Source organism: Jaculus jaculus, chromosome 1 (assembly GCF_020740685.1).
Source record: "Jaculus jaculus isolate mJacJac1 chromosome 1, mJacJac1.mat.Y.cur, whole genome shotgun sequence".
Taxonomy (NCBI): domain Eukaryota; kingdom Metazoa; phylum Chordata; class Mammalia; order Rodentia; family Dipodidae; genus Jaculus; species Jaculus jaculus.
Window position 1 is genome coordinate 178,452,311 of NC_059102.1, and position 25,195 is coordinate 178,477,505.

A 25,195-nucleotide genomic window follows, 5' to 3' on the forward strand; every position below is an offset into this window, starting at 1 on the left:
GAGCCGAGCTCAGCAGGAAGACTGACGGCTTTACGCACACACCTATCCGTGTGGGAGGGAGGGGACGGGATGGGAAAGCTCTGGGCCAGCCCAGTGCCTGACAGTGCCAGGGGGGAGGACCCAAAGGAATACCTTACGTTTAGGTTGCTCAAATAAACTTTAATTCGGCAGAATCATGGAGCCCATTGCGACCAAATGTTATCAATCTCAAAGTAGCTGTTCATGGTAACCTGCCGCTGAGATTTTCTGACCGTTTCTCCACGCCTCACCTCAATGCCCCCCTCCGTGCGTGGCTTGGAAGTGTCCAGCCGCCAGGGCTGGAAAGCCCGCTAGTCCGCCGGCGGCGGAGCCTACCAATTCTGGATGGGGGGGCCTGCATGCTGGAAAGCGCCGCCGCTGTCACCTACACCGGTGCGCACCGAGGAAGGGGGCGTGGTCGGTGCCGCTGTGCCCGCTGGGAAACGTAGTCCTGTCTTTCTCAGCCCTCAAAAGCGCAGGGCAGGATCCAGGGACCCCTCGGAACGCAGGGAAGGACTATTTGACCCGGGGTCTTTTTTTTTTTTTTGACCCTGAGTCTTTTACAATTCCCAGTGGGAAAAAAAAGTAAGGCCTTAAAAACACAGTAAAGAACCCTGCTGTTGGTTCTGAAGCTCGATATTCCTCCCCACAAAAAGGCCACCCCGCTCCCGCCTGTATCGTTAGAGGGGAAACCTACTCATTTCTCTTATCCAGTGAGGCTAGAAAAAGAACGCTGACTCTTGTGATTTGCCCCTTGCCTCGGAGTCTGGAGGCGGATCTTAAAGGACGCAGGCTTCCTCCACTGCTGCACCCCTACCCCAACCCAGAAATTGGTTTCTCTCGTTCTATATTCATCTTGATCTTCCTGTTTCAAGTGCCAGATCTATCAGTGAAGCAGCCCGGGGATATTTATGGTCAACCCACAGACTGACAGTGGAGAATTTCTTTTGGGGCCCTGTGTAGCAAAAACCAGGAAGTGGTGAAGGCAGGATGGGCAGAGCCCTGGAGAACACTGCGCAAAGTGGCCCCCAGGTTCTTCCATTTGGTTGGGTCCATATGGTCTTCAGATGGTGCACAGCTTGAGTGCCCCACCCCACTGCCCAGCATCCACAAAACTCCCAACCCTTTGACTCTCCTTTAATGCCACGTAAGAATCTCTTCACCCAGCTCCCAGGAATGTTTGCCCTGTCAGTCTGCTCCGTGTCTTGGAGGCCTCAGCCAGGTAGGCCAAACCACAGAAGACTTGGTGGGAAACAGTCATTCATGCACATCCCAGATCTCTGAGAGCAGTGGGGGAAGCTTTTTGTCCTGCAAGCGCAGTGCGAACACTTGCTCTGAGTGTACGCTGCTCAATGTCCGGAGGCTCACCAGTTTCATTAGCATCCGTGGGAACATCAGTCGATCCTGAAAAAGGGAAAGGAAAAAGGTTTTTTTGCTTTTCCTCGGGGAAGACGTATGGGGACAGGGAAGTTGTGAGAGAAGTAAAGAACTGTCCATGCTAAATGTAAGCAAGAAGGTTCTTGAAGCAAAAGTGGGTGTTTCAGAAAAATGGGCCCAAGGAGCAGAAGAAAAAAGGATGGGGTGGGGTGGGGCGGGGAGACTCACGTGGGGGTGGTGGATGGAGACATAGGCATGCAGGGCCTCCACATATGTGTGTTGCAGCCTCTCTACTTGGAGCTGGTCCTGCACGTTGGGCCGGTCTATAGGTCACCAACAGAGTTGAGGAGCAGGTCTGGCCAGGGTCTTAGTTCTATACACCAAATCACAACCCCCAAATAGGGACTTGTCCCACCCAACTTCTCCCATACCCAAATAACATAGCAAGGACCTCCACATCTATGAGTCCTGCTTTGTGGGGACTGCAGCCCCCCTGGGTGCAAGTCTCTTACTCAGTTTCCCTCTTGCCCTTCCTCCACACCTGCAGAGAAGATGCTGATGGCAATGAGCAAAGCAAACTCGGCATCGTTGAGGTGCAGCTCATTCATGGCTCTGGAGAACTCAAAAATGGGGTTGATAAACTCCACCTGGAGCCCTGGGGCAGAAGAAGGGAGGCTGAGGATTGTGGCAGGAGCAGCGAGAACTTCCTCCAAATCCTCAACTTGGGGGAACTACTAGGAACTAACTAAGAGCTTTCCAGGATTCTGCTGGCCAACAGCAAGTTTCTTAACCTCCCGAAGGCTCCTCTGTGAAATGGGAGTCGCAGCTGAACCTATCTAGTAAAGCTGTTTTGGGGCTGGAGAGATGGCTTAGCTGTTAAGGTGTTTGCCTGCGAAGCCAAAGGACCCAGGTTTGATTCCCCAGGACCCACGTATGCCAGATGCACAAGGGGAGCACATGAGTCTGGAGTTCGTTTGCAGTAGCTATAGGCCCTGGCATACCCATTCTTTCTGCCTCTCTTCTATTTCTCTCTCTCTCTCTGCTTGCAAATAAATAACAATAATGCTATTCTTATTAAGATTCTTTTTTGGGGGGGGGTTTCAAGGTAGGGTCTCACTAGCCAAGGCTGACCTGGAATTCACTATAGAGTCTCAGGGTGGCCTCAAACTCATGGCAATCCTCCTACCTCTACCTCCTGAGTGCTAGGATTAAAGGCGTGTGCCACCATGGCTGGCTAGGATTCTTTTTTTAAGATTTTTATTTTATTTGTTTACTAGAGACAGAGTGGAAGAGAGGGAGAGATAGGGAGAATGGGCATGTCAGGGCCTCTAGTCACTGGACATGAACTCCAGATGTATGCGTAACCATGTGCATCTTGCTTATGTGGGACCTGGAGAATTGAACCTGGGTCCTTAGGCTTCGCAGGCATGTGCCTTAACTCTAGACCATCTCTCCAGCCCTTTTTTTTTTTTTGAGGCAAGGTCTCTCTCTAGCCCCTTAGGGTGGCCTTGAACTCACAACGATCCTCCTACCTCTGAATCCCAAGTGCTGGGATTAAAGGCATGTGCCACCATGCCTGGCTTATTAGGATTCTTAAAGGTTCCATATTTCTAGAAGTAGAGTTTCTCTCTTTTTTATTTTTATTTATTTGCAAGCGGTGGGGGGGAGGGAAGAGAGAAATATGGGCACACCAGGGCCTCTTGCCACCACAAATGAACTCCAGATCCAAGTGCCATTCTGTGCATCTGGCTTTGCAAGGAAGTGCCTTTAACCACTAAGCCAACTCCCCAGACTGGGGTATCTCCTCTGTATAAAAAGAATCCCCACCTTTGTGTTGGCAAGCGGCTTAACTCATCTGAATACTAGAGATACATTTTGTATATCCCATCCTGAGGAGAATACAGCAATGTGACTGAGGCGTGGACTCTGGTGCCAGACTGCCAACATTTGACTCCTGAATCTACAATGTATTAGGCTGTGTGACCTGGAATAAGTTATTTAACCTCAGTTTTCTCACCTGTGATATTGATATAATAATAATATCTACCTCATAAAGTCCTTAGAATAATAAATGGTACGTGTGGCATCTATGATTGTTAAATTAAAAAACAGAGTCATGTATGGTGGCGCATACCTTTAATCCCAGCACTTGGAAGGCAGAAGTATGAGGATCACTGTAAATTCAAGGCTAGCCTGAGACTCGACCTCCAAAAAACAAACAAGGGGCTGGAGAAGTGGCTTAGAGGTTAAGGCATTTGCCTGCAAAGCCAAAGGACCTAGATTTGATTCCCCAGGTCCTGTGTTAGCCAGGTGCACAAAGTGGTACATGCATCTGGAGTTCGTTTGCAGGTGGCTGAAGGCCCTGGCATGTCCATATTCATATTCTCTCTCTCCCTCCCTCCCCCCCCCTATAGATATGTATATATGGCTGCCTCTTTTTCAAATAAAACACAAGCAAAAAGTGTTTTTGGACAGTGATCTTTATTTTACTTGAGAGAGAAAGAGGCAGAGAGAAAGAGAATGGGCATGCTAGGGACTTCAGCCACTGCAAAGAACTCCATACATGTGCACCCCCTTGTGTGCATGTGCGACATTGTGCACTTTTGTCACTGTACATCTGGCTTACATAGGACCTGGAGATTTAAACATGAGTTCTTAGTCTTCTCAAGCAAGTGTCTTAATGGCTAAGCCATCTCCCCAGCCCTGGTTTCTTTTTTTGATTGTTGTTGTAGTGTTAGAGACAGAGTCTCTCTTTAGCCCAGGCTGACCTGGAATTCACTGTGTAGTCTCAGGGTGACCTCAAACTCACAGTGATCCTCCTACCTCAGCCTCCTGAGTGCTGGAATTAAAGGTGTGCACCACCAAACCTGACAAAAACAAAAACAAAACAACTTTATATATATATATATATATATATATATATATATATATATATATATATATATATAAAAGTCTCATGTAGCAGAGGCTGGCCTCAAAGTCTCTCATGTAGCCAAGGCTGATCTTGAACTTCTGATCCTTCTGCTTTCACCTCCTGAATCCTATAATTACAAGTGTGTACCATCACAACTGTTTTCATGGGGTGCTTTCTGGGAATCAAACCCAAGGCCTCATTTATGAGAGGCAAGCTCTCTATCAACTAAGCTGCAACCACAGTTCCTTGGTTTTGTTTGTTAGTTTGGGTGGATTTCTGGTATGTGTGTGCATCTGGATTTGTGTGTGCTTGTGTGGGTGTGGGTGCATGTGTATGTATATTCTTGTGTGTACTTCTGTGTGGAGGCCAGAGGAAAGCCTTGGATATTGTTACTCAGGTGCTATCCTTTTCTTAGACAAGATTTCTTATTAGCTTGGAGCTCACCAAGTAGGCTAGACTGACTGGCCTGATTCTGCCTCTCCAGCACTGGGATTACAAGCACACACCACCACATGTGGCTTTCTTTACATAGGTTCTGGGGATCAAACTCAGGTCCTTCTCATGCTTGCAAGACAAGCACTTTACCAACTGAGTGATCTCCCTAGCCCACTTTTTTTTGTTGTTGCAATTTTTAAAATTTTTATTTGGGTGATAGAGAGAAAGAGGCAGATAGAGGGAGAATGGGTACACCAGGGTCTCCAGCCACCACAAACAAACTCCAGATGCATGAGCCACCTTGGCCACCTTGTGCTTCTGACTTACGTGGGCCCTAGAGAATTGAACCTGAGTCCTTTGGCTTTGCAGACCTGCGCTTTAACCACTAAACCATCTCTCCAGCCCGTTGCTATTATTTTTCAAGGTAGGGTCTCAGTCTAGCTCAGGCTGATCTGCAATTCACTCTGTAGTCTCAGGGTGGCCTTGAACTCACAGTGATCCTTCTACCTCTGCCTCCTGAGTGCTGGGATTAAAGGGATGCACCACCATGCCTGGCCCCAGCCCACCTTTTAAAATGATTTATTATTTATTTACACATATGCACACATGTGCAGTGTGCCAGGGTCTCTTGTCACTGTAATCGAATTCCTGTGTGGCTATATGTGGGTAGCTGAAGAATTGAACCTGCAAGCAAACAAGAGCCTTTAAGAGCCTTTAACCCTGAGCAATGTCCTCAGGGCTTGTTTATTTTTGGAGAGGGGTTCAAGAGGTCTCACTCTAGCTTAGGCTGAACTGGAATTCACTATGTAGTCTCAGGGTGGCCTTGAACTCATAGCTGGAATTGAGGGCATGTACCACCAAACCCGGTTTGTTTTCATTTTTTTGAGACAGGGTCTTGTGCAGCCCACGCTGGCCTCAAACTCATCATATAGCCCAGGATGGCACTGAACTCCTTCCTGATCTTCATGTTTCCACTTCCCATTAAAATAAAAATTAAAGCCGGGCATGGCGGTGCACGCCTTTAATCCTAGTACTCGGGAGGCAGAGGTAGGAGGATCACCGGGAGTCCGAGGCCACCCTGAGACTACATAGTGAATTCCAGGTCAGCCTGAGCTAGAGTGAGACCCTACCTCGTAAAACAAAACAACAACAACAAAAATAAATAAAAGTACAGGGGTTGGAGAGAGGGCTCAGAGGTTAAGTTGCTTCCCCAATACCCACATAAAGCCAGATGCATAGTGGCAGATATATTTGGAGTTCATCTGCAGTGGCTGGAGGCCCTGGTGCACTCATTTTTTCTGTGTGTCTCTATCTCTCTCTGCTTGCAACTAAATAAATAAAAATATTCAAAACAGGATGGAAAGATGGCTTAGCAGTTAAGGCACTTGCCTGTGAAGCATAAAGATCCAGGTTCAATTCTCCAGGTCCCATGTAAGCCAGATGCACAAGGTAGCACATGCATCTGGAGTTCGTCTGCAGTGGCTAGAGGCCCTAGCATGCCCATTCTCTCTCTCTCTCTCTAATAAGTAAATAAATAAAAATAACTATTTAAAAGCTGGGTGTGATGGCACACACCTTTAATCCCAGCACTCGGGAGGCAGAGGTAGGAGAATCACCATGAGTTCAAGGCCACCCTGAGACTACATAGTGGATGCCACGTCAGCCTGGGCTAGAGTGAGACCCTACCTCAAAAAACCAAAAAAATAAAAATATAAGTATTTAAAATATATGTCCAAGGGATGGAGAGATAGCTTAGTGGCTAAGGTACTTGTCTACAAAACCAAAGGACCCAGGTTCAATTCCCCAGGACCCATGTAAGCTGAATGCACGAGGGGGCACATGCATCTACAGTTTGTTTGCAGTGGCTAGAGGCCCTGGCGCACCCATTCTCTCTCTCTCTCTCTCTCTCTCTCTCTCTCTCTCTGTCTCTAATAAGTAAATAAATAAAAATAAGTATTTAAAAAATATCTTCAAGGGCTGGAGAGATGGCTTAGTGGTTAAGTTACTTGTCTGCAAAACGAAAGGACCCAGGTTCGATTCCCCAGGACCCACGTTAGCCAGATGCACAAGGGGGCTCACACATCTGGAGTTTGTTTGCAGTGGTTGGAGGCCCTGATGCACTCATTCTCTCTCTCTCTCTCTTTCCTCTGCCTATTTCTCTCTCTCTCTCAAATAGATAAAGAAAAGTCAAATATTTAATACATATATATTCAAAATATAAATAAACAAAATAAAATTTCAGGCCAGGCATGGTGGTCCATGCCTTTTAATCCCAGCACACAGGAGGCAGAAGTAGGAGGATTGCTATGAGTTCAAGGCCAGCCTAAGACTACATAGTGAACTCCATGTCAGCCAGGGCTAGAACAAGACCCTACCTCAGAAATTTTTTTTTCTCAATAGATCACTCTTCCTGCAGAGAAGTCAACTAGCATGCAACAAACAGTGACCTGAAGCCTAGGCACCTCTAGAATATTTCTTCCACAGACATTGTCAAAAGCTCATCCCACAGCTTTCTAGACTTTCTTAGCTTCTTTTAGCAACCATTTGTTGTACTGTTCCATTTGAGGTTTCTTGATTAGTCACTTCCTGTACTTTCACCCTGATGTTTATCAACTGTTGTATGCTGAGCAATTCAATAGGCAAGCCCAATTTTATAAAGCACTTCTTCAAGAAATTTTAAGCCCAAAATGTACCCCAAAACCGCTTTGCACAAAGATATAAAGAATGTTCTAGAACTGAGTTATGCTCCCCTGAGGGTTTGCTAATACTCACTGAGAAACACCTCAAGTAAGATGGGTTCACTTCATTAGTCATCCACTTTGTGCAGCACATTTAGTGAGTGTGGAGAGGGAAGGAGACCTGACAAAGCAGAGCCCTTGGGAGACAAGGGGGGGAAAAGCCAGAGGCTGAGGAGATGGTTCATTAATTAAAGGAACTTGCTTGCAAAGCCTACCAGCTTGGGTTCAATTACCCAATCACCCATGTGAAGCTGGACTGGCATTCATTTACAGCAGCAGGAAACCCTGGTGAGTGCACACGGCGCACGCACACACACACACACACACACACACACACTTTTACGAGGAAAAAAAAAACAAAATAGACAAACACAAACAGAAAAAAGCTCCCTTGTTCTTTTTCCTTAGATCTCAACAATCAAATGAGAACTGAAAAACATGAGCCAGGTGTGGTGGTGCATGCCTTTAATCCTAGGAGGCAGAGGTGGGAGGATCGCTATGAGTTCAAGGCCAGCCTGGGACTACAGAGTGAGGTCCACGTCAGCCTAAACTAGAGTAAGACCCTACCTTGAAACACCCCCCCCAAAAAAACACCTACTTAATAAAATCTTTTTTGTTTGCATATATATATATATTAATTTTTATTAGCATTTTCCATGATTATAAAAAAGATCCCATGGTAATTCCCTCAATAAAATCTTATAAACAGGTGCAGATTCAGATAGCTCAAGTTCACAAATGCTGAAGGAACAGAGACATTGGAACTGGGAAAAGTTCAGCAATGAGTGGCAAAAGTTAAGTAGGTCTAGGATAGCACCCAGCACCCATTTGGGGAAAAGTGTTTGGTACAGAAGGGGGACAGGACCGAGTTTTAAAGCTGGATAAAGTAATAAAATCACCTTTTAGATACTTAAACATTTAGACAACACACGAGGCAACAAAGAAAGGTACCAGGGGCCAAGAGTTCCTTGCCCTGCCCTCTAGTTAAAGGCAGACTTCCTAGAAAGCTCACTGGAAGGCCTGTGTTGGGCTAAAAGGCATGTGAGCTGGCCTGAGTCAATAGAAGCCAGGGAAAGCTTTATGAACTCTGGCCTGAACCCAGGCTCTCTCAGTCCTGAAAAGGAATCACAGCCTGCTTCCTCAGCTGCTAAACTACCCAGTCTCCTGTTCAGCCTCAGTTCCAGTCCTTCCAAAGCCCCTTTAGCCTTTCATCCTTTCCCAGCCCTGATCTTCCCCCAACAAACATCACCAATACCTGAAAAGAAACCCAAGCAAGCAACAGACCAGTGCAGCCATGTTAGAGAACATACTCCAGATACAAGATGAGGATGGGAATCTTTGCTCCTGGGGTTGGAAAAATGGCTCAGTGGATTAAGTACTTGCAAGAAGCATGAAGACTTGAGTTGAAATCCTGAGACCCACATTTCTTTTCTCTCTCTCTCTCTCTCTCTCTCTCTCTCTCTCTCTCTCTCTCTCTCTCTTTTATTTTTATCAAGGTAGGGTCTCACTATAGCCCAGGCTGACCTGGAATTCACTATGGAATCTCAGGTGGCCTCGAACTCATAGTGATCCTCCTACCTCTGTTTCCCGAGTACTGGGATTAAAGGCATGTGCCATCATATCCAGCTTGAGACACATTTTAAAATAAGCCTCTCTATATATATCTTTCTCAAGTAAATAAATAAATAAAATATTTTTTTAAAAGCTGGTTATAGGGGCTGGAGTGATGGCTTAGCAGTTAAGGCATTTGCTTGCAAAGCTAAAGGACCCCTGTTTGATTCCCCAGGACCCACATAAGCCAGATGCACAAGGAGGCGCATGCATCTGGAGTTTGTTTGCAATGGCTGAAGGCCCTGGCATACCCATTCCCTCTCTCAAATAAATAAATAAATTTTTTTAAAAATTAAATTTTTTTTTAAAAGCTGGTATAGCTGGGCGTGGTGGTGCATGCCTTTAAATCTCAGTACTTGGCGGTAGAGAGGAAGGAGGATCACTATAAGTTTGAGGCCACCCTGAGAATACAGAGTGAATTCCAGGTCAGCCTGGGCTACAGTGAAACCCTACCTCAAAAAAACAAAACAAGGGCTGGAGAGATGGCTTAGCAGTTAAGCGCTTGCCTGTGAAGCCTAAGGACCCCGGTTCGAGGCTCCGTTCCCCACGTCCCACGTTAGCCAGATGCACAAGCGGGCGCACACGTCTGGAGTTCGTTTGCAGTGGCTGGAGGCCCTGGCGCGCCCATTCTCTCTCTCTCCCTCTATCTGTCTTTCTCTCTGTGTCTGTCGCTCTCAAATAAATAAATAAAAAATGAACAAAAAAAAATTAAAAACAAAAAACAAAACAAAAAAGCTGGATATGGGGGGCTGGAGAGGTGGCTTAGTAGTTAAGATCCTTGCCTTCAAAGCCAGAGGACCCAAGTTTGACTCCCCAGGACCCACGTAAGCCAGATGCACAAGGTGGTGCATGCATCTGGAATTTGTTTGCAGTGGCTGGTGGTCCTGGTATGCCCATTCTCTCTATTATAAATAAATAAGCTGGGTATGGTGGTGGGTGCTGGTACTCTCAGCACTGGGGAAGGAGAGGTAGGAGAATCACTGGTGTCTTCTTGGCTAGCTGATCTCAATGAATGGGTGAGGGCTGGGAGATGGCTCAGGAGTTAAGGCTCTTGCCCCTAAATGAATGAGTTCTGGGCTCAGTGAGAGAACCTGTCTCAAGAAAATAGGTGGAGAGTGATAGAAGGCACCTGGTATTGAACTCTGGTCTCTACATGCATGTGCACACATATCTACCCACATCCACCCACACAAACATGCATACTCATACTTCCGTCCATTAACTGCCCCATCTGGCATGTTGATATGTTTCAGGTCTGTTTCCAAGGCTCATCAGAATGAGTGACAGAAGAGTAGGGGACAGTGAGCCTGTATGATCCTTAAGAGCATCCAACACATTACACACTTACACACGTGCACACACACATGTGCACACACACACACAAGCATACACAAATTTTATATGTGTGTGTGTATTTGCTTTGTATTTATTTATTTTTGAGGTAGGGTCTTGCTCTAGTCCAGACTGTCCTGGAATTCACTATGTAATCTCAGGACAGCCTTGAACTCATGGCAATCCTCCTACCTCTTCCTCCCCAGTACTGGGATTAAAGGTGTGCGTTACCACGCCTAGCTTGTATTTTCCAAAGTTATCCAGAAGTAAAATATGGAATGCAGTTTTTTATTGTTTTTGTTTCTCGAGGTAGGGTTTCACTCTAGCCCAAGCTGACCTAGAACTCACTCTGTAGTCCCAGGCTGGCCTGGAACTCACAGCAATCCTCCTGCCTCTGCCTCCTGAGAGCTAAGATTAGAATGCAGATTTAAATGGAACTTCTTTGGTTTTTTTGTTTGTTTGTTTGTTTTTCAAAGCAGGGTCTCACTCTGGCTCAGGCTGACCTGGAAGTCACTATGTAGTCTCAGGGTGGCCTCGAACTCTCGGTGATCCTCCTACCTCTGCCTCCCGAATGCTGGGATTAAAGGCGTGCGCCACCACACCCGGCCTTAAATGGAACTTCTTATTTAGCAAAAGCAAAGATGAAGGCCATTCCTCTGCCTTGCCCAGTCTCCTCCAAGTTGATGCTTGCATAACTCACTCCAGTTACTTAAAATATAGTTTGAAAACAATTGGCCTAATGCACTAGAGAATGGGGGTCTATTTGGAGCAGTTAAGAGATGATGTTCAAAAACAAGCATATTCTTCCCTTACAAGTACCAGACCTGGCTCTGTAATCACAATGGGCTCCATGGCACAAAGCCCCTGTCCACCCAACCCAGTCAACTGGCCATCTCTGTTCTCACCTGCTTTGGCAAAGTCTTCCCGGTTATAACTGAAATCCTTGAGGAAGGTGATGCTCTCGGTCCCCGGATTGTACCTCCGCGATGTCTCCAGAAGCATCACCTGCACACAAGTAGCAAACAGGGATGATGGGGCTGCTCTTGGAACATGACCCCTGAAGCCAAGGGTGATTCCCTCCCTTACTTCTCAGCTAGATGTCTGGAGGCTCCCCAACAGAAAATGTCACTCTCATTCTCCCTTCATCCCATGCCCTTTCCAGCCACCTCAATTGCAGAGGTCTTCAGCAAGGCAATCTGATCCTCCCGACTGAGCTGCAGGAAGCCAGGAAGCTGTTTGGCAAAGTCAACGATCTCTTGCACGGACACGATGGCCAGCTCAGTAAAGTGGGCAAAGCGTTGCTGACGGGCCTCCCGGCTCTGGGGATCTGGTGTTATGGGCCAAGGCTACTCAGGCAGGCAAGAAGGGAAAAGGTAAACCATCGTCAGGCACCAAGATGCCAACCGGTGCTCCAGGGACAGCCACCTCTCCCCGGGCCTGTCAAGTACCGTGACACGCAGCCGGTCAGAAAAGGAGCGCCTGTTACACTGTTGCTGGGCAGCAACCAGCTTCTCAATCATGCCCAGTTGCTCCGGGCTGAGCTGTGGCAGGATTTGGGGAGGTGAAGACGCCCTCAGGGACACCGATGTGGCCTGAGCCTGTTCCTCTTCTTGCCGCTTCAGTTTCTTCAAGCGTATTTGTTCTTCTGACAAGACACCTAAGGACAGTGCCAGGGGTGAGGAGAGATGAGAAAAAGGGGGTGACAAGGAGCAAGGATAGACTAGTGGGGAGGCTATAAAGCTCCAAAAACCAGAGGGCTTGCAGGGTAAAAGCAAAGAAGAGATTTCAATTCACACTCTGGAGCTAGACAGGAAGTCCAAGTAGCACACTCGGGGTGCGGGGGGGAGGGTCTCTTTCCCATCAGCAATCTCCCACTCCAGCCCAGACACTCACACTCCTCTCGCATGCCTGCCTGGCGGCATTTCCGAAGCCGACACTCTTGGCACTTGCGACGCATGTAGGTGTCCATGGGGCAGTGGCCACCGCTATGGCAGACGTATCGTGCTCCCTTGATGACACTACGGCGGAAGAATCCCTTGCAGCCCTCACAGCTCAGCACGTTGTAGTGGAAGCCAGAGGCCTTGTCTCCACACACACTGCAGATCTCGTTCCCCAGCATTTTAGGGGCTGGCCCCTTTTTCCGCTTCTGTGGACGAAGCTCTAGATACAGAAACAAGCCTTAATGTCCTCTCAGCCTTGGTCACTGCCCTGGGCACTTAGTGACTGTCACTCCCCTCATATTTTCTCTCTGTCTCCTCTCCTTTTTTCCTCTCCTCTGCTCGCTAGGGTCTCAAAATGTAGCCCACCATTTTCTCTCTCTCTCTCTCTTTGCAAATAAATAAATAATATTTTAAAAAGAAAGAAAGAAAGAAGGGGCCTGGAGAGATTGCTCAGTGGTTAAGACACTTGGCTACAAAGCTTAATCAATTCCCCAGTACCCAAAAGCCAGATGGACAAATCTGCGCATGCATCTGGAGTTCATTTGCAGTGACTAGAGGCCTTGGCACACCCATTCCCCCCCCCACCCCGCCCCACTCTCTTTGGCTTTTTGAGATAGGCTCTTGCTCTAGCCCAAGCTGACCTGAAATTCACTCTGTAGTGCTAGGCTATCCTTTAACTCACAGCATTCCTTCTACCTCTGCTTCTGAGTGCTGGAATTAAAGGCGTGCACCACCATGCTTGTTTCTGTCTGTTTCTGTCTGTCTCTCTCCGTCTATCTCTGTTTTCAAGTAAATAACTACAACTTTTTTCTCCCAGGGCTGGAGAGATGGCTTAACAGTTAAGGCACTTGCTAAGGACCCAGGTTCGATTCCCCAGGACTCATGTTAGCCAGATGCACAAGGGGGCACATACATGGGGAATTCATTTGCAGTGGCTGGAGACCCTGGTGCACCCATTCTCTCACTCTCTCTCTCTACCTACTTATTTCTCTCTCTCAAATAAATACATAAATAAAAATAAACATTAAAAAAACTTTTTAAAAATGTAACCCAGTTGGGCGTGGTAGTGCATGCCTTTAAACCCAGCACTTTGGAGGTAGAGGTAGAAGGATTGTTAGTTTGAGGCCAGCCTAAGTCTACATAGTGAATTCTAGATCAGCCTGGGCTAGAGCAAGACCCTACCTCAAACAAACAAACAAAAAAATGTAGCCCAGGGGCTGGAGAAATGGCTTAGAGGTTAAGGAGCATCAGGGCCTCCAGCCACTGCAAACGAACTCCAGACACATGCACCCCTTGTGCATCGAACTGAGGTCCTTTGGCTTTGCAGGCAGATGTCTTAACCACAAAGCCATCTCTCCAGCCCTATAAACCCTTTCTTTATCTGCATTGATCCTTAAGACGTCTATAATGATTGATTTAAATTCACAAGCAGGGCTGGAGAAATGGTTTAGTGGTTAAGCACTTGCCTGTGGAGCCTAAGGACCCTGGTTCGAGGCTCAATTCCCTAGGACCCATGTTAGCCAGATGCATAAGGGGGCGCATGCATCTGGAGTTCATTTGCAGTGGCTGGAGGCCCTGGCGCGCCCATCCTCTCTCTATCTGCCTCTTTCTCTCTCTGTCTCTTTCAAATAAAATAAATAAAAAGTTAACAAAAAATTTTTAAATAAATAAATAAATTCACAAGCAAGGAAATTGAGGCTCAGAAAGGTCTAAGGTAGAAACAAAATTCACACTGAGGTCTAGATGACCAAAAAGTCATTGGACATAATGGTGTCATTATAGGATAAAGGAACCCAAATTAAAGGTCCTTACCTGTGGGCTCTGGAAGGGCCTCTGCACTGGAAAGCAGGGCTGAGGGCTCTGTTGCCTCCAGCCCCATCCCCAAAGCATGCCCATTTGATTGGGGCATCCTATTCTTCTCCCTGAGGATGAAGCTTCTGTTTCCTTGGGCCTCACTTCTTGCATCTTGGGCATCTGGCTCCCACAACTCTGCTGCAGAGTCTGAACCTAAAGACAGGAATGAGGGAGGGTATGTCTCCAGTTTCATCCAGACTCCATCCTCAAACATCCTGGCTGGGAAACTGCAAATTTATCTGTCCTTAAAAGGCAACCAAAAGCCAGGCGTGGTGGCTCACTCTTTTAATCCAGGCTGAGGTAGGAGGATTGCTGTGAGTTTGAGCCCAGCCTGAGAATACATAGTGAATTTCCCCGTCAGCCTGGGCTAGAGCAAGACCCTACCTCAAAAAGGGGGGGGGGGGCTGGAGAGATGACTTAGTGGTTAAGTGCTTGCCTGTGAAGCCTAAGGACCCCGGTTCGAGGCTCAATTCCCCAGGACCCACATTAGCCAGATGCACAAGGGGGCACACATGTCTGAGTTCGTTTGCAGTGGCTAGAGGCCCTGGTGCGCCCATTTCCTCTCTATATCTGCCTCTTTCTCTTTCTGTCGCTCTCAAATAAACAAATAAAAATAAACAAAATTAAAAAAAAATAAAAAGACAACCAAGTCCCAGCTCAGCTCATGCTTTGGGGCTTCGGGATTTTGTGGGATCTAGGACTGGTAAGCTGCAATACAACAGCACCTTAAATGAAGATGTTAACCTTTGTCCCCTTGTGGGGATTGGAGGGTATGTCATAGAGAAGACACAACTCTTAAAGCTAGAGCTGGGTAAACATGAGACATGTCAGCTCTTCCCAGCAGCAAGCCCAGATTGAGGACTGGGCAGGAGCTTGTACCAATGAAACACCAGAACCAGAGCAGAAGTGGTCTGGGCAGAAAACAAGCAAAACCAACAATAGTTCAACAATAGTGATTTGAAGGGGAGCTGGATGCAGGTGGTTAAAATCCAAAAAGGAGCCAGGCATGGTGGCACACATCTTTAATCCCAGCACTCAGGAGGCAGAGGTAGGAGGATCACCGTGAGTTTGAGGCTACCTGAGACTACATAGTGAATTCCAGGTCAGCCTGGACTAGAGTGAGTCCCTACCTTGAAAAACCAAGTAAAAATAAAAATAAAGACAAAAAAGAGCCAGGCATGGTGGTGCACCCCTTTAATCCTAGCACTCGCACTCGGGAGGCAGAGGTGGGAGGATCACCGTGAGTTCAAGGCCACCGTGAGAGAACATAGTGAATTTCAGGTCAGCCTGGGCTAAAGTGAGACCCTATCTCAAAAATCAAAACAAAAAGACAGAAAAGGAAGGCTGCTGGGCATGTTGATGTACACATTTAATCCACTACTTGGGAGGCAGCGGTAGGATACTCACCAAGCGTTTAAACCCTGAGACTCCATAGTGAATTATAGATTAACCTGGGCTAGAGTGAGACCCTACGGGGGGGGGGGGGCGGTGAGGGAAGGCTGATTCCTGAGGGAAGAGAAGAGCTGGAGACCTGGGTTCAGGGGAGAGGGCTGAAATAAAGCATCTTACCAGGAGAAACATCAGGTGCGGGGGCCTCCAGCCACAAGGACATCTCTTCCTGAAGCCTTGGACATTACCAAGGTACTGTCCTGCAGGAATGACCCCAGTTACACTCTTCCAGAACTGGGCTCAGCTCCCTTTTTCTCCTCTTATTGGTTTTTTATATTGTTATCTGCTGTTTACTTCCCATAAATTAGCCTATGTTATGCCGGCTTTGTGAGCCTCCCTCATATTCCTGTGAGGTTAGGACTAGTCTTTTCCTCCCACCTCAATTCTGGGGATTGAACCTAGGACTTCACAAATGCTAGGCAAAGCTCTGCCACTGAGCTACACCTCTCAAGACTGCTCAACCCATTTTACAGATAAAGAAAGCTGAAGTTCAGCGAGATTAAGGAAATTGCCTACGGCCACAAAGGCATTAGGTAATGATAGAGCCAACAGGCGAATCCTGATTTCTCTGCCTTCCAACTCTGACTGAACTCTCAGCCACCATTTCCTTCTCTCCTCCACTCAGCCTCTGTGAGAGCCCTTCCCTTGCTCTAGCACTGGGAGATCAAAATTGGCTGGACCAGGAGACTGGATGCAGGCTCACTCCACGAGCCTGGCTATTAGAGAATCTCCTTCCTACCAATTTCTGAGGTCCAAGAACAGAACAAACTTCTTATTCCAAGAGTCGCCCCGATGCAGGACTTTCTGAGAACCTCTCTAGGCCCAAATACAGCTATATCCCTGCCTGGAGCTGCCATCACTTATCATTCCTCGCTTCTTCCTCCTTAGGAGGTCCTGCCATCCCACCTGACCCACCGCACTCCGGACACAAGCACGGAGCACAGGCCCCTGCTGAGCTTCAGACCCACCAAAAGCCCCAGGCTACCAGAATTCCTGGCTGTGCAGTCTCTGGAGCCCCCTTGCTGGGAGAGGAGGGTGGTGCAATCCCCTGCCCTGAGGCCAGAGCTGCCAGCCAGCACCCGGAGCGGGCCACGGGATCCCGCCCGAAGTGGCGAGGTAGGAAGAGTCCGAGGGAGGCACTGTCAGCGGTCAGGGCCGCCGCGCCTTCTGGCCGAGCCCCGGACTCCTTGGTCCCCGCCCACAGGCTAGCTTCCCCACCGGGCTCCCTCCTCCCCGCCGGCCGCCCCGCTGCCAGGCGCCAGCAGGTCCTCTACCCTTTACCAAGACTGTCGCGTTTCCCCTACAGAGCAGCCCAGTTCCATCTCTTCCCTTCCTCTCCTCACCCCCAGGCTCTTTGCTCTCAAAGGAGGGCTGCTTCCCAGGCAACCCCCACCCTAATCCCGTCAGCCTCCGAAGTCAGCCTTCTCCCGCAGCCCCCCTCCCCCATAGACACCTCCTGGAGCAAAGGTCCCAGCACTGCCCAGAATTGCGACACCCAGCCGAGCCGCAGCCTGCGTTCCCAGCCTCCCTCCTCCCCTGCCTCTGGGAAGGCGCCAAACTCTCCCCACTGGTCCCCGGACGGGGCCAAGCTGGTGGAACTCCAAGGGGGAAGACAGGCAGGTGGCTGGGCCTTCCAGGGAGTCAGAGCAAACAAGCTGGGAAAAGAGGGCGGGGGGGGGGGGCAGTGGGCTTTGAGCCTGGGACAGGGCTGAGGGGAGCAGGTGGAAGCAACTCAGGAGTCAACCCAGTGCGGATCCTGGGAGGCATACAGGTTGCTTCATCTGGGGAACAGTCCTGTCTGAAGTGCTGGCAGGACCACGGACTTCCTGCCTGAGCTATGAGAACCGGTCCCGAAAGAGACATCATGTTGAGTGCATCAGGCATCAATCAGAGCTCGGCTTTAGGAGGGCAGCTGAGTAGGTAGTGTTTGTTAAATAAATACACAAACAAAAATATGATCTATCCTATACCTGTTAGCTGTGTCAATTGCAGCTCAGCATGATGATTTGGCGTTTGGGCTCTGTACTACTCAGATTCTGAGTTCAAGCCCTAGTCCTCCCTCTCACTACTTGTGTGATAGCTCGTAAGTGCTTGGGGGTACAACTCAGGGTATCACCTGTGCTAAGCAAGCACTCCACCACTGAACTATGCCCCCAGTCCAATTACGTGATCTTGACTAAAAAGTTAATGTCTCTGAACCTCTCCCTATCTTTTCGTTTGTTTTTTTCAAGGTAAGGGTCTCACTGTAGCCCAGGCTGATCTGGAATTCACTATGTAGTCTCAGGGTGGTCTTGAACTCATGACCATCCTCCTACCTCTGCCTCCTGAGTGGTGGGATTAAAGGAATGCACTACAACGCCCTGCCTCCTATCTTTTTCTAAAATTATTATTTTTACTTATTTGAGAGCGACAGACAGAGAAAGAAAGAGGCAGTTAGAGAGAGAGAGAGAATGGGCCCGACAGGGCCTCCAGCCACGGTAAACAAACTCCAGATGCATGCGGGCCCTTGTGCATCTGGTTTATGTGGGTCCTGGGGGATCAAGCCTCAAACTGGGGTCCTTAGGTTTCACAGGAAAGCGCTTAACTGCTAAGCCCAAACCCCCTGCCTCCTATCTTTATTCTTTTGTTTTGGTTTTTCAAGGTAGAGTCTCCCTGTAGGCCAGGCTGACCTAGAATTCACTATGTAGTCTCAGGGTGGCCTTGAACTCACAGTGATCCTCCTACCTCTGCTTCCAGAATGCTGGGATTAAAGGTGTGTGCTGGCTCCCTATCTTTAAAATAGGAAAGGTAAGTGAGTATGAAACATATCATATCAGCACACTGTGTGTCACATGTAAATGTTCAGGAATAGACAGGGGTTATCATTCCCCTCCCAGTCCCTTCAGCTTATGGGTCTTCCCATCACCTTGTACCTATACATTGTTAACCCTCCAAATCTTTGTTTCCAAATTCATTTCAAACTCTCCACTCTCTCTTTGGGTCCTTGGAGCAGCTCCAAGTAAGTAACTTCATTTGACAGAGCTTGATGCTCACTTGAGGGCCTTGCACAAGAAAATCTGGATGTTCTCCCCCACCCCTTGCCCTCCAGTCCCCATGATTTTTTTCTTCTGTGTCCAGTTTGGGAACATTCTCAGGTTTGATGGACTAGTGATGTGCTAGGACAGACGCCAGGGCTGGAGGGGGACATGGAGAGAGGTACCCAACACAGCGGATGTTTCAGTTCACACGTGGGAGTCCGGAGCTAAGGTTACTGTGGGCCATTCACTCTCTGCCCCACTCCCAGTTTCCTGTTCATAGGCTCTTCCTGTTTTTCTGTGAACTCCAGTTCCCATGGGCCCACATTAAAGCACAGGACAGGGACCAGGGCAAGCAGCCAGAGGGACCAAAACAGATGAAGGGGGCACCAAGGAAGAGGAGAACAGAAGGAACAGGGGAAAAGTGGACATGGATGAGGGGGCAGGACAGAAGGAACAGGGTGGGAGAGGAACAGGAAAGCTGAAGTAGAAGAGGTTTGGTGAAAGATGGGAGGAAGCACAGGGTTAGACAGGGGAACAGACAGGGACTGGGAGCACGTGTGAGAAGCCAGCAGGCTGAGGGGGTGTTGCAAAATCTGCACATGTATTCATTTTTCCCATTCAGAAAAGCCCCTCGGACAGCCTCCGTCTCAAACTTCTGCCTCCAGCTTGTGCTCTGATCCTCTCTCATCACAAGGTCATCCCCTCACAAGGCCCCACCCTGGTATGGGCACTTCTGAGTCACCAGCCCAAGGTTCTCATTCCGCATATGTATTTTTCTTCTTCTTCTTTTTAAAAATAAATTGATTTTATATATCTGAAAGAGAAAGATTAAGAGGCAGAGAGAGAGAGAGAAGAGGCAGATAGAGAATGGGTATACCAGGGCCTCCAGCCACTGCAAATAAACTCCAGATGCATGTGCCACCTTGTGCATCTGGCTTCCGTGGGTCCTGGGGAATTGAACCTGGGTCCTTAGGCTTCCCGGGCAAGTGCCTCAACTGCTAAATCATTTCTCCAGCCTCTCTCACGTGTTTCTAAGAGTACAGGAATAAAGGAGGTTTTTTTTTGTTTGTTTGTTTTGTTTTTTATAGGTAATCAGTTAGGGATAGGGGCCCAAGGAGAACATAGATGCCAACCTGTGTGGGCCAGACTAGAAAATGACCACTCAAAGCCATGTTCCTTGACCTTGAAAAGCTCTGAGTTTCCACCCCCTCCCATGTTAGTGGACCTGTTGTTCTAAGCCTGCACAGCTTTTCAGTGTGCCCACCAACTAATCTAGATCTCTGCTGTGCACCTAAACCTGACAATGAGACACATCCCAACTAAATTCTTTTTTTTTTTTTTCTTTCTGTTTTTCAAGGCAGAGTCTCACTCTAGCTCAGGCTGGCCTGGAATAATTCACTGTGTAGTCTCAAGGTGGTCTCAAACTTGCAGGGATCCTCCCACCTCAGCCTCCTGAATGCTGGGATTAAAGCTGTGCACCACCATGCCCAGCTTTAAATGCCTCTTAAAAAATATTTATTATATTTATTTAAGAGAGAAAGAGTGAGAGTATGGGTATGCCAGGTCCTCAGCCACTGCAATCAAACTCCAGATGCTTGCATCACCTAGTGGCCAGGTTCAACCTTGTACTTGCCTCACCTTTGTGCATCTGGTTTACATGGGATCTGGAGAGTCAAACATGGGTCCCTAAGTTTTACAGGCAAGAGCCTTAACTGCTAAGCCATTTCTCCAGCCTCCTTTCTCCTCTTATTCCTTAAAATAAATATTTAGGGGGCTGGAGAGATGGCTTAGTGGTTAAGCATTTGCCTGTGAAGCCTAAGGACCCCAGTTCGAGGCCCAATTCCCCAGGACCCACATAAACCAGATGTACAAAGTGGTACATGTATCTGGAATTCATTTTCAGTGGCTGGAGGCCCTGGTGCACCCATTTTCTCTCTCTCTTTCTCTGTTGCTCTCAAATAAATAAATAAAAATAAACAACAAAAAATCTTTAAAATAAATCTTTAGGGCTGGTTTAGCAGTTAAGGTGCTTGCCCGGAAAGCCAAAGGATCCAGGTTCGATTCAAGGACCCATGTAAGCTAGATGCACAGGTAGAACATGCAAGTGGAGTTTATTTGCAGCAGCTGAAGGCCCTGGCATACCCATTTTCTCTCTCAAATAAATAAATAAAATTAAGAAAAAATAAAAAATAGTCCAGCATGGTGGTACATGCCTTTAATCCCAGCACTTGGGAGGCAGAGGTAGGAGAATCACCACAAGTTCAAGACCAGCCTGAGACTACATAGGGAATTCCAGGTTGGCCTGGGCTAGAGTGAAACCCTGCCTCAAAAAAATAAAAATAAAAATAGGGCTGGAGAGATGGTTTATCGGTTAAGGTGTTTGCCTATAAAGCCAAAGGATCCCGGTTTGATTCTCCAGGACCCACATAACCAAGATGCATATGGGGCACATGCATCTGGAGTTCACTTGCAGTAGCTGGAGGCCCTGACACGCCTATCTCTCTCTCTCCCCCACCTGTGTCTCTCTCTCAAATAAATGAAATATAAAAAATAAATCTATTAATTTACCTTTGTGTTTATGTTTTTCAATTCTTTGTTATATGGATAAAGACTTGGTCTGGAGTTCTAATCTCACTAAGAATTCAAAAATCTTGTGTCATTTCTTCCCTGATTTTCACAAGGCCCTCCTGTCCTAGGAAAGTAGAAAGCATGGACACCAGCCACTGGGACATTGTGACTGTTTTGTCCCAGCATCCACATCAAGGATCCAGTTCCCTACTCTGCCCAAACTCCAGCCTAGCAGCAGTCAGAGATGTCCCAGGTCTAAGTTTCAGCTAGAGTCCTCTGACCCAAGCTAGAGGCAGCTTATGAACAAGCAGGTCAAGATGCCAACTCCCCTAAGCTAGAGAGATAGTCAGCCTGCTTTCCTGAGGAGGAGGTAGCACTATCAGTATTCTGCTGCCACAGTTTCCTCTACAGGTTACAGGAGAGATGTAGGAGCCCCTCACAAAATGAAGAGGGTGGAAAACATGGGAAAGACCAAAACCTATTGGTGGTCTCTTCAAGGTGTTTCTGATGGCCAACAACTGCTCCCAGGTAATTTTATGTTCCTTACATCTTGGTTCCTAAGTACAACGGGGAAAAAAAAGACATATACATCATGGATAGATATATGGATTGATGGGCCTAGCTCAAACAAAATAAATCAGAGCCTGAATGTGAGGTCAAGTATGGGAACCATTGCTTGACACTGCATTGGCAGAAGCAAACTCAAACCCAGGTGAGTTAACCATTTTTCCCATCTCAGAAGGGATGCTTGTATAATGGAGTGAACTGGGTTTGTTTGTTTTAGTTTTATTTTGAGCTTCAGCTTTATCTGCACTCAAATTGGATATTTTCAGCTTGTTAGACACACAAGGTAACGCATGTGCAAGGTCATGCATGCACACAAGGTGGCACATGCATCTGACATTCAATTGCAGTGGCTGAGGGCTCTGGCATGCCAATTATCTCTCTCTCTCACATAAAAAAAAAAAAAAACCTGGGCTGGAGGGATGCTTAGCAGTTAAAAAGCCAAAGGACCCAGGTTGGATTCCCCAGGACCCATGTTAGCCAGATGCACAAGGGGGCACATGTGTCTGGAGTTCATTTGCAGTGGCTGGAAGCCCTGGCATGCCCATTCTTTTTCTTTTTCTGACAAATAAATATTTTTTTAAAATCTCATTGGGTGTGGTGGCACACATCTTTAATCCCAGCACTTGGGAGGCAGAGGTAGGAGGATCACCATGAACTCAAGGCCACCCTGAGACTACAAAGTGAATTCCAGGTCAGCCTGGGCTACAGTGAGAGCCTACCTCGAAAAAAACAAAAAACAAACAAACAAACAAAACCCTTCTCTCACTTTGATAGTTTGAATAGATGGCCCCCAATCTATTCAGTGTTTTATTAGTTTGTAGTTTTCATCTGCAGCCACCTGGCTGGAGGCAGTGTCACTGGGCGGATCTTAGGGTGCAACCCTAAGTTGTGGTGGTGGGTTTAAAATTCCAATCTAAAGATACACAAAGTGCCTAGTTCCACCAGGAGTTCCTGAAGTGTGCTGTGTGGTTTTTGGCTTGGTTCCCCTCTTTCTCTCCTTAGTCCTTCAAGAGGGTCCAACTTCTTCTGTCAATATAGAACTTCCCCTGGATCTGTAAGCTTCAATAAAAATCCCTCCATAACTATGCCTGGTCTAGAAGTTCATCTCACCTAACCTAAAGCTGTCTATTACACTCACATTTAAAAAAAAAAAATCAAGACTTGCCTGGGTGTGGTGGTGCAGACATTTAATCCCAGTACTCAGAAGGCAGTGGTAGGAGGATCACCATGAGTTTGAGGCCACCCTGAGACTACATAGTGAATTCCAGGTCAGCCTAGGCTTAGAGTGAAACCCTACCTTGAAAAACAAACAACAACAACAAAAATTGAAATAACGTTTGTTTCACCAATCCATGGGATACTTAAACACACAAACATACTTGAGCAAGTAGTAAGAAAACAAGACATGAATTTGAAGGGTTTTTTTTTTTGTTCTAGTTGCTAAAATTTGGTGAGCTAAAGATCTACATTATGAAAATACAATGGTCTGGCTAGTTTGCAAAAAGAATAACCATTGCACTAAATAAAAAAAAAACTATAGGGCTGGAGAGATGGCTTAGCGGTTAAGCGCTTGCCTGTGAAGCCTAAGGACCCCGGTTCGAGGCTCGGTTCCCCAGGTCCCATGTTAGCCAGATGCACAAGGGGGCGCACGCGTCTGGAGTTCGTTTGCAGAGGCTGGAAGCCCTGGCGCGCCCATTCTCTCTCTCCCTCTATCTGTCTTTCTCTCTGTGTCTATCGCTCTCAAATAAATTAAAAAAAAAACTATAAAGGGAAGAGAAAGGAAGGGAGGAGGGTACTTAAAAGGTTGATATTGTATATATGTAAGTACAATGATTGTGATGGGGAGGTAATATGATGGAGAATGGAATTTCAAAGGGGAAAGTGGGGGGGGGAGGGAATTACCATGGGATTTTTTTATAATCATGGAAAATGCTAATAAAAATTAAAAAAAAAAAACACAACTTATCTAAACTGTGCCAGTTTAAGCAAGTCACTTCCTTTCCCTAGATTTGTTACCTAGATGGAGGGGCTGATAGGATGGCTTAGCGGTTAAGGTATTTGCCTGCAAAGCCAAAGGACCCTGTTTCAATTCCCCAGGACCCACATTAACCAGCTGCACAAGGGGACGCACGCATCTGGAGTTTGTTTACAGTGGCTGGAAGCCCTGGCGTGCTCATTTTCTCCCTCCCTCCCTCCCTCCCTCCCTCCCTCCCTCTCTCTCCCTCCCTCTCTCTCTCTCTCTCAAATAAATAAATAAAGCTGTGGAGGATCTTTGTGAACCTCTTGGGATTATATGCACAATTCTACTGTGCTTGTTCATATGTGTGGACACTTCTGGAGGAAAGAGGGCTAAGCGTTCGTGTAATCCATGATGAGCTTCTGGTTGGCTTCCCAGCCGTCTCTGTCTACTCACTTCCTGACAGTTTGAAAGCAAGGTTTAGACCATGAAGTATATAATTATATCTGGAGTCCTAGGAAAAGAACAGTTCTGATCAGTTTTGTTTGCAAGATGATCTGAGGTGTATATATTTTCTTCTATGAGGAAGATCTGCATCAGAGCATCCCAGTGGCCTAAGACCTGACCTCCTGCCAACTGTGTGTCATCCCAAGGCTTGGAGGCACAAAACCGAGGCCAGACTGATTGCCCCTACATCCTACAGGCCAATGCCAAGGTGTTCTCAGTGTCTGTGGAAACTCCACCTCTCCCACTGTGATTTGCGTGTCCCCAAATATCATTCCAATGGCCTACAATTCCTCCTCTCCTCTAGGGATTCCATGCTTTAGGTCTTTAAGTGTGAACATCCTGTGCAACCCAAGTCCTTTGGGAAGAAGCATGACGTCTACAGTCTAACTGAAACTTAGAAGTGGACTGGAGGAAGCACAGGGAAAGGGCTAGAAAAGAGAAGTGACAGGACTATTGAAGGCTTGTTTAGACATCACAGCCGACTAGACTGCACCAACCTCAAAGACACAGGGAGTCCAAAGGGCTGTTTACACGCCGTGCCCTACATCCCCCAACAAGACCACTCCCGGGGAGCCGGAGCCAAAGCCAAGGCTCAAACTCCACCCAGAAGGCAGGGGCGTGGAGAAACACTGAACGTATTTCTCCACCTCTCGCTCCACTTCTGCACTGGCTCAGGCCCAGAAGCACCCTTGCCAGAGGGGGCGCGCGCGCTCTCCGGCTAAGGGCCCGCCCACGGCCGGCGCCACCTTGGTACCGAAGAGGCAAACCCGACCTCGGGCCCTCTTTACCCAACGAGGTCTTCAAGCCCTTTCTGCCGCGCGAGGTCGCACTACATTCACACGCTCTCCCATCACAGCCCGATCAAGAAACTCCTCCGCGAGACCGCCCACCTTCTCCCTCCGTCCCTGCCC

The 25,195-nt window shown here is 47.6% G+C and overlaps 1 protein-coding gene across 11 annotated transcripts; it reads right to left on the bottom strand.

The window, feature by feature from the left end:
- Positions 1–138: 138 nt before the first annotated feature.
- Positions 139–25,091, bottom strand: Nr1h3 (nuclear receptor subfamily 1 group H member 3). 11 transcript variants are annotated; one of them, XM_045139980.1, is made up of 10 exons: positions 25,073–25,091; positions 15,789–15,868; positions 14,178–14,372; positions 12,319–12,585; positions 11,874–12,082; positions 11,592–11,771; positions 11,331–11,430; positions 1,937–2,050; positions 1,624–1,718; positions 139–1,422 (listed from the first exon to the last, which is right to left on the bottom strand). In XM_045139980.1, exons 2-10 carry the CDS (start codon positions 15,829–15,831, stop codon positions 1,276–1,278), a joined length of 1,350 nt encoding a protein of 449 aa, XP_044995915.1. In that variant the 5' UTR covers positions 15,832–15,868; positions 25,073–25,091; the 3' UTR covers positions 139–1,275. The 11 variants fall into 11 exon arrangements, with proteins under 11 accessions (XP_044995915.1, XP_044995912.1, XP_044995900.1 ...); XM_045139977.1 differs by lacking the exon at positions 25,073–25,091 and adding an exon at positions 17,122–17,169; XM_045139965.1 differs by lacking the exon at positions 25,073–25,091 and adding an exon at positions 17,012–17,096.
- Positions 25,092–25,195: the final 104 nt, after the last annotated feature.